At 35.2% G+C, this 16,102-nt stretch overlaps 2 protein-coding genes across 4 annotated transcripts in view; one reads left to right on the forward strand and one right to left on the reverse strand.

Moving 5' to 3' along the window:
* Lgr1 (Leucine-rich repeat-containing G protein-coupled receptor 1) overlaps positions 1-13,538 on the forward strand; it is a 32,446-nt gene extending 18,908 nt beyond the window's left edge. For 2 of the 3 annotated variants that reach the window (XM_053753834.2, XM_053753833.1), the window contains exons 2-13: positions 6,363-6,504; positions 6,902-6,976; positions 7,766-7,834; positions 8,166-8,255; positions 8,709-8,774; positions 9,257-9,325; positions 9,829-9,903; positions 10,562-10,679; positions 11,125-11,241; positions 11,660-11,754; positions 11,925-12,110; positions 12,378-13,538. In XM_053753834.2, the coding sequence (XP_053609809.1) occupies positions 6,909-6,976; positions 7,766-7,834; positions 8,166-8,255; positions 8,709-8,774; positions 9,257-9,325; positions 9,829-9,903; positions 10,562-10,679; positions 11,125-11,241; positions 11,660-11,754; positions 11,925-12,110; positions 12,378-13,464 (2,040 nt within the window). In that variant the 5' untranslated portion in view covers positions 6,363-6,504; positions 6,902-6,908 and the 3' untranslated portion in view covers positions 13,465-13,538. Of the gene's footprint in view, positions 1-5,117; positions 5,140-6,362; positions 6,505-6,901; positions 6,977-7,765; positions 7,835-8,165; positions 8,256-8,708; positions 8,775-9,256; positions 9,326-9,828; positions 9,904-10,561; positions 10,680-11,124; positions 11,242-11,659; positions 11,755-11,924; positions 12,111-12,377 lie in introns of those variants that run through there. The other variant, XM_053753836.2, reaches the window with a different exon arrangement.
* LOC128674867 (AN1-type zinc finger protein 1-like) lies at positions 13,526-15,774 on the reverse strand. Its single transcript, XM_053753837.2, has 3 exons — positions 15,307-15,774; positions 15,006-15,108; positions 13,526-14,414 (listed from the first exon to the last, which is right to left on the reverse strand). The coding sequence occupies exons 1-3, from the start codon at positions 15,588-15,590 to the stop codon at positions 13,890-13,892; spliced, it is 912 nt and encodes a 303-aa protein (XP_053609812.1). The 5' UTR covers positions 15,591-15,774; the 3' UTR covers positions 13,526-13,889.
* Positions 15,775-16,102: the final 328 nt, after the last annotated feature.

The raw sequence follows: 16,102 nt of genomic DNA on the forward strand, positions 1-16,102 counted from the left end.
GTTTGTTTGTTTGTTTGTTTGTTTGTTTGTTTGTTTGTTTGTTTGTTTGTTTGTTTGTTTGTTTGTTTGTTTGTTTGTTTGTTTGTTTGTTTGTTTGTTTGTTACTCTTTCACGCAAAATCTACTCGACCAATTGTTATGAAATTTGATACACGGGAAGAATATAACGTGGAATAACACATAGAGTACTTTTAATTCTGAAATTCCCATGGAAGCGAAGCCCCGAGGCGCAGCTAGTAGATTCATAAAAAGACAATAATCCAATGGGTCCATTACTTCTCAATATCATTAATTATGTTTACTTATCCACCAGTCCATCAAATCTGAAACACAAATTACCCGCCGCGTCGACTGCAGCAGATGCGTAAATAAACATGGCCGCCGAAAATAACCGCGAAATTTATATAATGGCGCGGAAAAGCTGCTAGATAGATAAACGAGCTTGTTTGAGCTAGGCGTAATGAAAGAGTGTTCTAGAACGAAATGAGAAAGAAAAAAACTACATACTTGTGTCAAAGATTATTGTTAAATTCAAAATTGGTTGACATCTCGAAATATACTTACACAAAATTTAACACTAGTTTTTTTTTGTCGTTTCTTTAAAACAACTATAACGTTCGTATAAATATTAACTATAACGTTCGATTCCGCTACATTAGGTTACTGTACTGTCTCGTGTTGCTTGGCTATTATTACATAAGTAGAGTTAAGATGTGTAGACTCGCAAATTAGATTGTATTTTTTTATATGAAATAAAAAAACTACGAATCAAGAAAAGTTGTAGAATAAAAGTTATAACCATGTATAATTTCTATCGAACAAGTCTTTCAGTTATAGTCATATCTACGTATTGTATTTTTTATAAATTTAGCAAGATCTCATAATGTATTAGGATTGGCATGTTTTTTTTTTGTCCGTGTTGAATGAAACAAGTTATTTCTAACGTCATGAAAGCTTGTGTCAAAAATAACATTTTTTGTAGAAAACGTATGATGTACTCCACCACAATGTATCGTCAAATGGACCGCATTCAATCTACGATGAATTGTGTCCATCACGTCCAGCTCTAAGTGGCTCGGTCAACACTTAGGTAGGTACTCATACTGGCACTTAGTAGGGTTGACGACAGCGAGTTTTCGTTCATTGTAAACATGTGGTCACGTTTTCATTAACGAAAATCAACGATGACGTATAATACTATTATTGGTATTTATTTTCGATTGATAAGTACGAAAAAATCCCTTATTAATCAGAAAAATTCCTTCTATTAAGTAAATCTACACTTTTGGACATATAACTAGGTAGAAACCAATTTATGAGACTAGAAAAAAATAACGTTTAGATGATCAGTGTCTTCTCCAATTTATATTTTATTTATATGACCTCGGTAGCGCAGTGGTAAAGTGCTTGCTTCTGAACCGAGAGGTCCCGGGTTTGATCCCCGGTCGGGTCATGATGGAAAATGTTTTTTTGATTGACCCGGGTCTTGGATGTTTATCTATATATGTATATACTATAAAATATAGTATCGTTGAGTTAGTATCCCATAACACAAGTCTAGAACTTACTTTGGGACAAGCTCAATCTGTGTGGGACAAGCTCAATCTGTGTAATCACACAACACAAGTGTGATTACACAGATTGAGTGTGTAATCACTATATCATAAGTTCTAGACTTGTGTTATAGGATACTAACTCAACGATACTATAGGACAAATCTGTCCTAATATATTTATATTTATTTATTTATATTTATAGGTCGCCAAACTTTGGCCGTTATGGCATACCTACATTTCAGGTTCCTCATTGTGGTAAAAGCCCTCATACAAACTACACAATGTTCATTCTTCGCGTCGGCGGCGGCGTCTGTCCGAGTTCAGCGAAAGTGTGTAGTCAGCATAAGATAGATATACCTACATCTTCTTTAGGTATTTCAAATCATTCGTCTTGTCTTCACTACATCGAAGTCAAACCAAGGACGCCTCTTAACAGAAAACCTATGGCTCTCAGATTGTCTGTTAAGAATCATTACCGTAAGAAATATCTTTAAAACATCAACAAAAACTATCAGACGTAATCACACAACTATAGAGTTATGTGATTACGTCGTAGCTTTTGTGTGTTTCGATCACAAAACTAAGTTATGTCGCATCGATATTGCCCGTCTCGATTATTGTTCTTATAATTATCTCCCTACGAACGTTACACAAACTCAATAAATGGCGGTTTTATGACAATGACAAGAAGCCGAAGATCGTGCAGTGGAAAAGAAACCGTGTATCAGAAGTGTTGGCAGAACATTGGTACGCATATCATCCTACATATTTATGTCCATATATATATATATATATATAACCAGGGGCATTGAAACGTTAGCAACATTGATAAAAATCGTTCGTGCTATGTTGATATAATTTATGTAGTTATCAATTAACTATGTTGACAACCCTAACATGTTTACATGGAGGTATGTAAGAATTAATCTAGATAGATTACTATTTGGTACTCAGGTAGGTATCGCAACTGAACTATACCTAGGTATCGACATTGTCACATGAGGTGCCGCGTAGTTATATCTATTAAGAAAATTGCCACGGAGATATTAGCTTTTGATATCTAAGTTTATAATGAAGAGAAAAAAGGAGTAAGGAACGTGCGGGGTACTGAGGAAAATATGTGAAATCAAACTTCACAAATACCAGTTGCATTTGCGTACAACCTAGCACATCAACCTATCTACATTCATTTCATTCATTCATTGAAAACTCGCCACTTTACCGCGCCAAGGGTCGTAGAGCAGGGTAACTTGATGTGCTGTTGACTGTACGAATATGTAATGATCATTTCACATTAAAAAGTTAATTATTATTACTAACCTGTCATCCGAACTACTTACACCATGGAATTAGTACCTAGGTACTCCGTGAAGTACTTACTAAATTCATGATTTACATATAAATTAGATAGGTATCAAAATACACTGACAACATTATACAATGACAAAAAATATATATTTTTTAAATGTTTTGTTCTATTATAAAGACGAAATTTATCTTTCTTTAAATGTACAGACATTGCACTTACAGTTTTTATTATATAGGTAGATGAAATCAATTCAGGTAAAGCCTATAAGCATTTGACAGATTTATCATAATAATGTTCTTTTCATTGTCGCTTGTTCGTTTTTTCGTTTCGACCCACTGCTGAACAAAGGTATCAAATATTATAAAGTCCATTCGATGGAAAATTTCGATAATGATAACATTTACACCTAGATGTTATAGAAGTCTGGAGTCGGTACAAAAACAAAGCACTTATTTTGAGACTTGTGAATGATTTCTTATCGGATCATTGATGATTTACAATGCCAATTCAATTCTTTATATCTGATACATATGCATTTGTTATCTCGTTTATTATATTTTTGACGATTCCCCTCTTATTAATAAGAAAGTTAAAGTTAAACTAAAGTACGTTTTGTTTCGTTCTGACAATGTCAAATATTGTAATGTGCGATAGTGACAAAACATAATTTATTTACGTAATTTAGCGTAAAGTACCTACGCTAAAGTATGTTTTTGTTGTTTTACGGGGCTTCGCTCTCGCGGGAATTTCGGGATAAAAAGTAGATACCCTATGTGTTATTCAAGTTAAGTATATTCTACCCGTGTATATAACAATCCGATTTTGCGTAAAAGAATACACACATAACGTCCACACAAACTTTCGCATTTATAATATTAAGTAGAAAGATTATCATCAACTACTTACAAACACACCAAATTGGGCATATTGTTAGTGAAACCGTCAAAATATCAACTGCATATCACCTTTATGTGAACGTAATACAGTTTATTTTGCTACCGGTAAATGTAGACAGTGATTAATAGACAAAATATAGGTAATTTTAAAATGACGTGGATCGTCTCGTCTCCCTTGATATAACTGGTAACACGTGGGCCATCAGTAAACAACTATATTGTGATTTAAAATATTGTTATTTGTCAAACGTACGTGAGAGTGAGTCAAGATAACGGCCAATTCGTATAGGTATTTTTATAACGTTTTTGGTTTGAGGTTAGTTTTTATCATGATTGTTATTGTGTTGTGTGATCAATCATGATGGCTGATGGCTACCGTAGATTAAGGACTGTATATATACATATGTTACTGACCCTGGGAAATTTCACGTGCCTTTTGTCTATGGCAAAGAAGCAAAATATAGATGGAACATGGCTTTTCTATAAAAATATACAGTTACATAAATATAGTTTCACCTATGAAATAGCTATGCTATGAAATAGCTACTACTTAATAGTTGTACATAATTACGTACAAAATAATTTTTATCCGTAAGAGAAAAACAGCAGTGATTTTTTTTATCAAAAAAATATTTAAACTAATTTCTTTATTTTGTCAGATTGAAAAAATAATGTAAGCACTTCTTTTCACCTGATCCTAGCAGAAGTTTCCAACGGGTAAACCAAGAAGAGTAGGCTTGATGTCGCCAAACAGAACATGCACGCATGATATCAATGACCGTGCGATTTGGAGACGAAAGGGTTTTTTTCAAATGTACCTATCTAGGTAGGTACCTAGATAATCTGAAACATCGATGCTTTCTTTAATTGTGATATTCTGTGACTGTAACTGTGTCGAACTTTCGAGAAAATTGTAGAACATTGATGAAATAAAGTTCCATTAAACGAGTGTGATGTGATTGTGGGTGATTACAATGTTCATTTCATTATCATTCCGTCAATAATAATTTGTTTGTAATAACTTTGCTGCACGAAAATAAATACATTAAATGAATACAAGATACATATGTACAATGTGATTTGTCATAATATATTTATTTATTTATACAACGGCGGACATATCCCATATAGGATCTCTTAGGTACAGTGAACCGGCGGCAGCGATAGGTTGATTAGTTCATATAATTATGATAATAATAACTAATTTTATTTTTAGCTTTTTTGTTATTGATAACAATGTCTTTATTGTTTTGAATATCAAAATAAACTATGGAAACGAATTCCGGAGATAACGCTGTTATGATTATGTAAATGCGTGTGTCATAATCATAGCTGATAACATTTTAATTTGCTTCTTTGATGTTAACAGCTGCAATTAGGTAAGTCGAATTATTTTTGCATGCATCTCATCCCGTCCATAAAAAAATGTATGTCAATGGTTCTGTTTGCGGTAGATTTCACGGGAGGAATCAGTCTACTTTCACGTTCGATCTATTATGAATATTTGATCTACTTTCTCACCAGCTTTCAGTCCAACAACAGATCCAAACACTCGATAAAATTTCCATAGAAATAAAGATCGCGGTACACTGGCGACTTATGAATCGAAAATAAATGTAATGTGCCAATTAAGTAGTAATTATTATTACTATAATCCTAACCTGATATTTAACAATTTTGAAGATAAATCTTAAGGCTTATAACAAGTATAGCTATTTTAACAACCAGATAGACACGCGCGACCTTTCTAAAGTTATGTCGGGGTGAATTTCACGAGGGTGAATATCACGAGCGACACCGCCGTGGGCTATCATTAGTATTTATTAAATTGTACCATACACAGTAATTAATTTAATTATCCTATTTTATAAATAAGTAAAGTACTGGTGCAATGTTAATTTTATAAATATTTAATTTAATAAAAATTATTCTTTATTCAAATTCAATTAAAAATATGCGACACTAATGAAACGCTACACGCCGCGTTCAAACAGTCGTGAAATTCACCCGTCCGTCTCTATTTTGCATGTACCTACTTAAGTAGCTATGTTATTAACTTTTGAACCTTCAAAAATATATCTTACCTGCTTACACAGTATACTTTTGAAGGTCTTGTGAATACCAAGTTGATTAATCTCTGTTAATTGGGAGGAGGAGGACGAATCTCAAAAGTTCAATAGAAAAAGGCAAATTACCCTAGGAAAATCGCGCGTCTACTAGTTTACTAGTCAAGTGCCAACGCATAAATTTAACTTCGGCCTATGCATGAATGAAGTATTAGTATAAATTTTATTATTTGTTATAAAGACCCGCTTGCTGATAAACATTTCAATAATTTATTAGATTTTTATGTCGATGATAGATCGGCTGAATGCGGCCAATGCTGTATGACTAATATAGTGAGTAGGTACTTTTTATAAACAATCAGAAGTGGAGTGGAAAATTTTGTAAGAAGTCCTATTTTGTAGGTATTTGAAGGATGTCTATTCAAGACATCTAAGTAAATATCGTCACGGGGATAAAATTCCACAAACTTTAGGAGTTTGTGGAGGATCCGTATACGCGTAAACAAGAGTTTAAAATATGTTTTCTTCCTTTCCAGTTAGAAGATCACACGCGGAAGACATAGAAAGAGAAGTGAAGCACAGGGGAGTCTCGTTCGAGCTTGGCAACACGGACATCACCAGGTTCACGTACAAGACTCTCCACGAGGCTGGGTTTCGGTTGCATCATGTCGAACACATGTGAGACACATACATTTACATAGTCTCTGTTACTTAATCACGCAGTACTACTACAGTTTTCGCAGATGTTTTTCACGACACGACACCCAAAGGATCAGATACTGCAATCCGCAATCAGTTATAGAGAGAGAGAGAGAGAGAGAGAGAGAGAGAGAGAGAGAATTAGTTAGGTATAGAAGTATAAAGTATGTTGTAAGAATATTAGGTATCTATTCTGTAAATCTAATGGGACTGGACGTTATTGGTTACTGGAAATTTTGAAATACTGGAACCTTGTATTTAACTAACAGGGTTTAGTGCGATTTCGTTATCTCCATGGCGCCCAACCTCGAACCAACACCGCCTAGGAACAACTAAATTACTTACAATATAGAAACGTGTTTGTATGCTTTTCCAGAACCATCATGAATGCGCCTAAATTAGAATACATAGCTGTAGAAGACTTTTCCAGAATGCCTAGACTAAAATCACTGTAAGTACCACTTTGTATTTATATAATACATCCTTATATCCTTACATATTATAAAACAAAGGGCTTTGCTGAGATGGTCCGACGAAGTGTCGCTTTCGATGAAGGAATGGCAACAGATACCATGCTTTTGTCCAGCAGTGGAACCTGATAGCTAAAACAATTACTGTCTCAGATACTTTCTCTGTAGACACAGCAAAAATCCCATATTTAGGTAATCATGCAACCTTAAAATTTTTTTAATGTGAATCTATAATGAAAGAATCGGTATACCTAAACTAATCTACAAAGAGTATATAACAAAATAAATCCACATTTCATAGTCCATAAATCTTCGGAAGACCACGCCCTGCCCAAGTTAATCACAATAGTTTGAGGCTTGGAGACGGCCTTCAGAAAATGCCCATGGAGTTGGTTTACATAAATAATAATGAAGGTATCTTTTGTAAGCCCTAGATGCCAACATTTTACACAACTTTTTATTTTACACAACACAACTTTTAGTGACCTCTTTCCGTGATTTGTGTAATGTACATAATAAATATCACAATATTCAGTAGGTTTTGTCCCGATAATGTTATGAATACCATTGAAGGGCGAACTATCTTCTAGACGGGTATTTTTATCATTCGAATTAATGAGAATAAACTTTTGTATCACTGAATGGAGAGGAAATAAATTATTATAATGCTCCTGAATTATATTATTACATACACACCACATATATGTGTTCGTTGTTTATCACATTATTAACTTATTAAAATAATATTATTTGTAAAATATTGTCGGCAGGTATATAACACAAGCACCAATGTTAGAAAAAGTGGATCCTCTACCAACGATGTTGGAATTACGGACAGTGTAAGTACGCGTCATGTCTACATGAGTTGGTACTTACATCAATAAAAATGTTAATATGTACAAAAATGTTTTGTTTTAATGAAATTTAAATAACTAAGTAAAATATAGGCTTAGTGCCTTTTTTCGTTATTTTAGTTTAAAAACTGTAGTGTTGATTTGGTTTTGGCGCCCAACGTGTGACCAGTCAATACTAATTTTTGATATGTTCTGTCTCATTAAAAACTTATTATATAATTTTATCTTTTTGTAGCTGGCACACTAATAATTAAACAATATTTATTATAATAAATAAACCAATAGTTTATTTTTATAACAGAGCTTTTTATTTCAGTATAATAACATCGTCAGGGCTGACAGAGGTACCGAATCTAAGTCGAGTACACCCGGTAAAAAATGATTCAATCCCGTATCTCCAAGCTGTGTGAGTTTAATTAAAATTATTTATAGATGTTCTGTGATTATTTTAACAGGATCTTACAGTTAGGCGCAGAATTACGATAACGACTTAATTGTAATTTGGTTTAAACTAAATAAAGATTTTGTGAAATTTGGCGTTCAACATGTAACTATTATTGGTTACATTCGTTTTTTAGATTCCCAAAATAACCGGCGAAGTGCATAGATGCACTTCGGGAAATTTTAACAAAAGAATTATAATTATTGTTGATAAACATATTTCTTTATTATTATCGGCTTATATCAAGAAAATACTGACAACACACTAACGCCTAGATAAGGTTGTCGGTTGTTAAAAGGAACTAAATGCTGGATTACTAAAATTTGTGTGCCTACTTACCTAACTTTTCTGTTTATTAGCCAACTTAACAACAATCAATGTAATCGTTCGACTATATTGTACCTAGTGTTTTTTCAGAGATCTGGATGGCAACCAAATAAAGCGGATCCCGGCGCACGCGCTGCGTATCCGGGCCGATCAAGTGTAAGTCACTAGGTACAGACTATCACGCTATTTTCTATTTTTATTTTCTCATTAATCATCTATTAAATTAATTCTAAGTTTATCGATAAGCATCTAAGTCGCAGGTACTTTAATTAAAGTAGATTTATGTAATAGTAAAAAAAAATAGGTACCTAGATAGATTTTGTAAGTAAGTATAATATGGTAGCGAAAGTACTTATTTCCTCGTCAAGGTATTTGTATAAATAAGAAACCTCAAAACCAGACTGTGACCTATAGGTCAGTCGGGGTACTAAATCAATGAATTTAGATATTTAGTTTTACTGTGATTACTCAAATCTGAATTAAAAATGAATACTTTGCTGATATCCCATCGGTTAGAAATCATTACCACAATCATTATCTAAGTATTTTATTCTATTGATTGCTGTATCTATATAACTAAATAAGTATATGACCCTATTTTTTTGCTATATTTGTATCAACTAAATAAATTGTTTTAGATCTTTGAACTACAACTTGATCGAAGAAATTCCTGCATTTTCGTTCAAATATGCCCAAATATCCAAACTGTAAGTATATTTTCAATATGTATTTTATTATTCTATCATAAAACTCATTCAAGCAAGTGTCGGATTGGATTCTTCCGAATAGCAAAAGACGGCCGAGTCATCCACATATGCGCTGGAGTAACGAACTGAGCTTCAACAAAGGATGGCGTAAAATTATGCCCAATACTCAGGATCGGGGTAGGGAGTAGTCACTATTGCTACCTTCCATCTTTGTTAATCTTAGATTGTCAATCTTATTATTGGCCCAATTAAGAATTTATTACTGGGTCATAAAAGGCTATTAAATAATAATATTCAATTCTCTAAGAATCAAACTCATTCAATAAGCCGTTGTGCCGCCATTTTCAATGACGACGCGCCGCCATTTGCTATAGAGCGTGTTAAACCAGAAGAAAATATAGGAATCCACTTAGTTATAGTATGTAATTAAAATTCATATTTACTACATGAAACGATGGTTAAACACTGTCAACTGAAACTATAAAATATGATATTTCTTCCAGAGGTCTTAAAGGCAATGTGAAGTTGAGTCGTTTGGATGACAATGCGTTTGCCGGTAACTTGCTCCTTCGGCAACTGTAAGTATTTAAATCTCCGTAAATCTGCACACTAGCGCCACCATAACCTTTATTTATTAGCAAAAAGTTTTCTCTTATTCGCTTCTTCGCTTCCGATTAGAGTATTTAAAGTCGAAGATCGCATACTAGTACACTTGTTCCAAAACCCTTCACAGCCAATTACGTCGTTCCCAAGCGGTTAGGAACTTGAAGCGTGTGGTTCACCCTAGAATAGGGTCACTCCATATCCGTGGATCGTACGCAGCGACTGCTAGGCAGCAAGAGCATTCTCATGGATGGTTGACGACATCTAGACAGCCGGTTGTAAAATCACAGTTCAAAATTTAAAAAAAATTGATTACTTACTTTTATTACGCTGACTTCACAGCCCTGAATGAAACACAAAGATGTGAGAGAGAGATTAATAAAGGTAAAGATTAGTCATAACACTGGGTAAAAATGTAGCTTAACGACTAACACCAATAAAATGGGAGGATGACACACTTCACTTGTAATATCAATAAAATAAGAGGATGACACACTTACACTTGTAATATCAATAAAATAAGAGGATGACACACTTACACTTGTAATATCAATAAAATAAGAGGATGACACACTTACACTTGTAATATCAATAAAATAAAAAGATTTACACTTGGCAGTACACTTGTTTCAGAGACCTGAGCTTCACCTCCATCACGTCGTTACCAACCGCTGGGTTGGAGAAGCTGCAGTCCTTGAAGATTGAGAACACACCGTCCTTGAAGTACATTCCGTCCATTTATGATTTAAGGGTACGAACATTCTTTTAATTCAAATAATTCTGTCTAGATACTGTATATCTTCTTGAGTTGAAATTGCAGTAAAAAAATTAGTTGGCGCAGTATTTCCAATTCGCAAATGTCCATCGCGCAATATGTTCAGCTTGCATGACATTTCACATAATTTTATTTTATTTGTTGATTATCATGCACGTAATTTAATGAATATCTGCATGCTATACATAGCAAGACATGGCATTTTTACATCTGTATTATCGTACCTATGTTTGACAAATAAATTGATTGATTGCAAAATCACGTAAAGTTTGCAAAATGTCCGTTTCGCAGTACTTATCCAGCACAATGTTCATTTGGCAGCATGTCCAATATTTCTTATAACGTTTATGACGAATGGGGTTGGACGAAAAAGGCTTTTTCTACCAGTCAACCAATGTATTGCACGTTCTATCTTTTCCAGCACCTGGAGTCTGCTGATCTGACACACAGCTTCCATTGCTGCGCATTCGCGTTCCCGGAGCGCCACGACCCGGCGAGACACAAGCTCTACGAGATGCAAGTGGACCTCATGACACAGGTCTGAATAACCTCATTTATTTATGTACATAACAGTGTAAATATAAAACATAATACATATAGAAAAGTAAGTACAAAACTACTTATTCAAACATTTTCCATCAACAATATAAGTTTTTATTTAGTTTCACCTGTCATCGTTTCGCTGAGGTTACCAACACACACTTGACCAATCCATCCATTTTTATACTTCGTTTATACCCTTACCGATACGATGTCACATATACGAGTACATTATATAATATGTACGCGAATGCAACACTTGTTTTGGAAGTTCATTCGACGACGTTTCCGAGTCAGCTTCGGGTGCATACCCATAGTAACATATACATATATGGTAGTTGTAAAGGGACCTCAACTTTTGACGTATATATTTGGTCTTATTACTATATAAGGCGATAATAAAATCGTATTTCCAGGCATGCAAGAGTGAACAAATGCAGGCCAGGAAGCGCAGATCTTTGGAAGCGATCAGGCCAATTAGTCTGGAGTCTCGAAGTAGGGGAACCACTGGGTAAACACCTATTTATTATTGAATTCTATTTCACTATTATTATTACTCGTAAATTATTATTTCACTATTCTTCTGTTTGGTCACAAAGTTTGACTGGCAGATATTGCCTCGTGTTATAAAGACCCTTTGGAAGGTTGAAATAAAAACTTTAGCTTTAATTTTTCCATTAGCACTGACGAAGATTGGTCCCTGTCATCATCAGCCGAAGAGTTCGGCAGCACAGTGCAGGCGGAGCCCTCACTGGAATTCTTGTATCCGGACAGCGTGGAAGGTCTGGAGGAGGACAGCTTCCACGACCTGGTGGACCAGGATGTGACCAAGGGCATCGTGGCTATGTGCGGAAACTTCACTGACACGTGAGTTTCCTTCTATTTTTATAAAGGCTTGTAAATAACGTAAGGATCACATGTCTGGCTATGCCAATTCCGCCTGGCACTGGTAGATCAAACGCAGCAGACTACGTTAAAACTATACATAAAAATAACAATAATTACTGAAGAATTGTGGATCAGAACCTATTTGGAACCAAGTAACGTAGACAGACACAGCTATACCAAAATACACCATTTGTTTCCATCATTCAAAATGTTTACAATTATCGATTTTTATATCTTCCTTTTCAGACGACCTCAAGTGGTATGTCGCCCCATGCCCAACGCTTTGAACCCTTGTGAAGATGTCATGGGCTGGTCGTGGCTGCGCGCCAGCGTGTGGGTCGTCATCACCGCGGCCGTGGTCGGGAACATTGCTGTCCTGGTCGTACTACTCGCCAACCACGCCGAAATCACTGTTCCAAGATTCCTCATGTGCCATCTAGCCTTTTCCGACCTCTGCACTGGAATATACCTGCTCATGCTAGCAGTCGTCGACTTAAGATCGTATGGAGTCTTTTTTAATTACGCTTATAATTGGCAGTACGGTGTCGGCTGCAAGATTGCCGGATTCCTTTCAGTATTCTCTGGACAATTGTCAGTATTCACTTTAACTATAGTTACGCTGGAACGCTGGTTCGCGATTACGTACGCGATATATTTAGAAAGGCGAATCTCTTTAGCTGCTGCGGCAAAGATCATGTTTGCAGGATGGGTATTCTCCATTTTTATGGCTGGACTGCCTTTAGTTGGGGTCTCAGATTATTCATCAACTTCAATATGTTTGCCGGTTGAAAGCAAGGACGCAGGCGACGGTATATACCAAGGATCTCTGTTTTTGACGACTATGGTCGCGTGGCTGATCATAGTTGTGTGTTATGTCCAGATTTACAGGTCTTTGGGCGGGGGAGGGGAGAAATATGGGGGGAGAGGGTCAGCGGCCGCTGCGGAAAGAAGGATCGCGAATAAAATGGCGTTGCTCATCGGGACAGATTTACTGTGTTGGGCGCCAGTTGCATTTTTCGGTGTGACGGCTTTAATGGGATGGCCGTTGGTAGATGTAAGCCACGGAAAGGTGTTGCTAGTCTTCTTCTACCCGTTGAACGCATGCGCGAATCCTTTCCTCTACGCAATTTTAACAAAACAGTACAGAAGAGACTTTATAACTCTTATAGCAAGGACCGGAAAGTGTAACTGGTTGGTACAAAAATATAAACTGGCAGCGACCCCCCCGCCCACCGCTCACACGAACCCCTCGACCCCCGCGGCCATGTTGCCTTTAGTAGACTATGAAAGCCATACAAGAGCTATTAAAACAAATGGAGAAGCTGGGGTTTAGATTATTATTAATGTAATATTTAGGTTTAAGGCTGACTCATACCTCTTAATTAAAATCAAAGTACTATTTATTAATATGTTGTTTTAATCTTCATATGGCTATAAACAAATTAATATCAGATGTAGAAAAGTTCAATAGAAACGAAGTAACTTTGCTTCACAAAAAAATAATCAAATGTATCTACCTACACCAATACCAACTCTGAATTATATATATGGAAAAGATATTATTACTGCTAATGGTCTTGTCCTAAAAGTCTTTTCTTGTGCTTTTCATCAAACCAATCAACTAGTTTTAAGTTTATGTCCATTACAAACAAAAATACACATCTTTTCCCTGTATAATATTAGCATAGCAGTATAGATAAAGACAAAAAATAGACAAAGTCACATGGAGTATTTATTTTGACTAGATCTAACTCACCGTCAACTCAAGAACATTTGAGAATTCTCATCTAATGAGCATAAAACAGAACTGTCCACATATTCCACAACCAATTTGTCTCCCTCCAGTAAAACCTCTTTCTGCATCAACTGCTGGATTTCCACATCCATTACCACAGGACTTATGCAATAACCGTCCAACTGTCTGAACAATCTTAATTTAGTGTCACCAATTTTGTTGTTATCATTTGATATGCCGCACGTATCACATATACTGTCTATAGCCCGTCCCAAACTCCATTTCGTATTTATAAATACTGGAATGCAGTCTTTCAAATCTGGGTCTAACGTGATAGCGTCCATATTCACCAAATTGCCGACTTCTTGGATTATTTTGACTGATTTTGGATCTGTACTTTTGGGTTTGCCGATGGCAAAATATACTCTGTCAGTAGCTGGCACAGTTTTGGGCCCTTTTGCTTTCTGTTTGATCCTCATTAAGTGGATCTTTGATGCAGTTTTTACCTTTGCTGACGATTGGAGAGCTTTTCTTATGTTTTCAGTTATCTGAAATATAATGTGATGTTCCTAAGATGTTGTAGAAATTAGAAACACATTGCTTGGTCTAGGCTTGATCAGATGCATTATTAATAATTCTGACAAGTAAATATATAATAAATATTTAAAATAATTGAAAACTATGGCACTCTCTGATTTCGGAGGCCAAGATCCAGAGCCAGGAGTAACTTCTTTATAGATTTAAAGGATAGAGGAGACAAGATTTCCATAATAAATAAATATATTAGGACAAATCACACAGATTGAGCTAGCCTCAAAGTAAGTTTGAGACTATTATGGGATACTAACTCAACAATACTATATTTTATAACAAATACATATATAGATAAACATCCAAGACACGGGCCAATCAGAAAAAGATCATTTTCCATCATGACCCGACCAGGGATCGAACCCGGGACATCGGTTCAGTGGCAAGAACCTTACAACTGCACCACCGAGGTCATCATAATGTCATATCACATGGATAACTCCTTGAAAATTAAAAAATAAAAACCTTGAAATTATTTGTTACCCTATTTCATTATAGCTAAAGAAATACAATGCTACCAGTATTGACCTAACTATTAAAACTCTTACCTTTTCTTGTAAATATTTGTTTGCTTCCCGAAACTGACGCCTGGGAGCAGCTAGTTGTTCAATTTTTGCAGCCATTGTTTCATCATCAATTTCAGGACAGGAGCTGAAAATGTAAGTTTGAAAGTATATAGGTAAGGATGATTATAAAAAAACATTGATCAATTTGAAAATAATGACAGTAACAAAAAAAAACAGTAAATTATGAGGCTTTCTTCAGAAATAAAATCCGAGGAGGATTAATTTATTTGTTTATAACTAAAGTGAAAAGAAGCAAGTCATCCTGGGAATTTATTAAACTTACGGATGGAATCTATGTTCAATGCAGTAATGTTTCTTGCACTTCTCACACAACATTTCATGTAGATTTCCTTTTCTGCATTCTTTGTCTGAGCATTTGAAGATCTGGTCATCATTTTTAAGGTTTACTTCCTTAGGTTCTGGCGCCAACTCGCAGACGCCCGAGTGGCAATGCTCATTAAAGTGCACGCGGCAGAAAACTTTAGCACATTTGCACTGTAGGGGAAGAAAGTCAACCTGGTTGCAGCCCGAATGCTGGCAGTGTTCTCCGAGTGTTGGAAACTCCATAGTTTTTTGAGGTTATAAAAATAGTAATGTTCCAGTGTTTAGTGCTTTTGTAGGAATATTTAATATTGTTATCCTTAAACTAATAGCCTTATATTATATTTATTTAGGTTAGCTTTTGTAATGTTGTAGAGTAAAAACTATAAAAACAACCTCATTTACATTCAAAGTCAAAACAAAATACAATTTTTTTAATTCGTAACGTCAAAATCAACGTCAAGTTGACAATATATTTTTTATTTTTGATGGCAAAGACAAAAAAAACTAAAGACAACTACAGTCTGTCGTCAAGTAAAGAAAATAAATAGGGGCTGTCGCCTGTTGGCTGACAACACTGGGTTTAAACCAATCTTGCTTGACCTCCGTTGTACGAAGTACTTATTAAATCCAAGTGCTTGACTATTCTACTCGTGAAATGGCAAAAAAATGTAATTCGTTAAAAATCAGTGTTTGTTAACATTACCTGGATATACGCATTTCACTTTCTTGTATGTATGAACCAGATGTTTTAAAAA

Source organism: Plodia interpunctella, chromosome 13, assembly GCF_027563975.2.
Source record: "Plodia interpunctella isolate USDA-ARS_2022_Savannah chromosome 13, ilPloInte3.2, whole genome shotgun sequence".
Taxonomy (NCBI): Eukaryota; Metazoa; Arthropoda; class Insecta; order Lepidoptera; family Pyralidae; genus Plodia; species Plodia interpunctella.

What these genes read in the sequence shown, in the direction of transcription:
- LOC128674867 (XM_053753837.2), bottom strand. Translation starts at nt 15,590, where the DNA reads ATGGAGTTTCCAACACTCGGAGAACACTGCCAGCATTCGGGCTGCAAC. An exon ending in ATTGAACATAGATTCCATCC is followed by an intron (nt 15,109 to 15,306) that starts GTAAGTTTAATA and finishes TTACATTTTCAG; the next exon opens with CTCCTGTCCTGAAATTGATG. An exon ending in ACAAATATTTACAAGAAAAG is followed by an intron (nt 14,415 to 15,005) that starts GTAAGAGTTTTA and finishes ATTATATTTCAG; the next exon opens with ATAACTGAAAACATAAGAAA.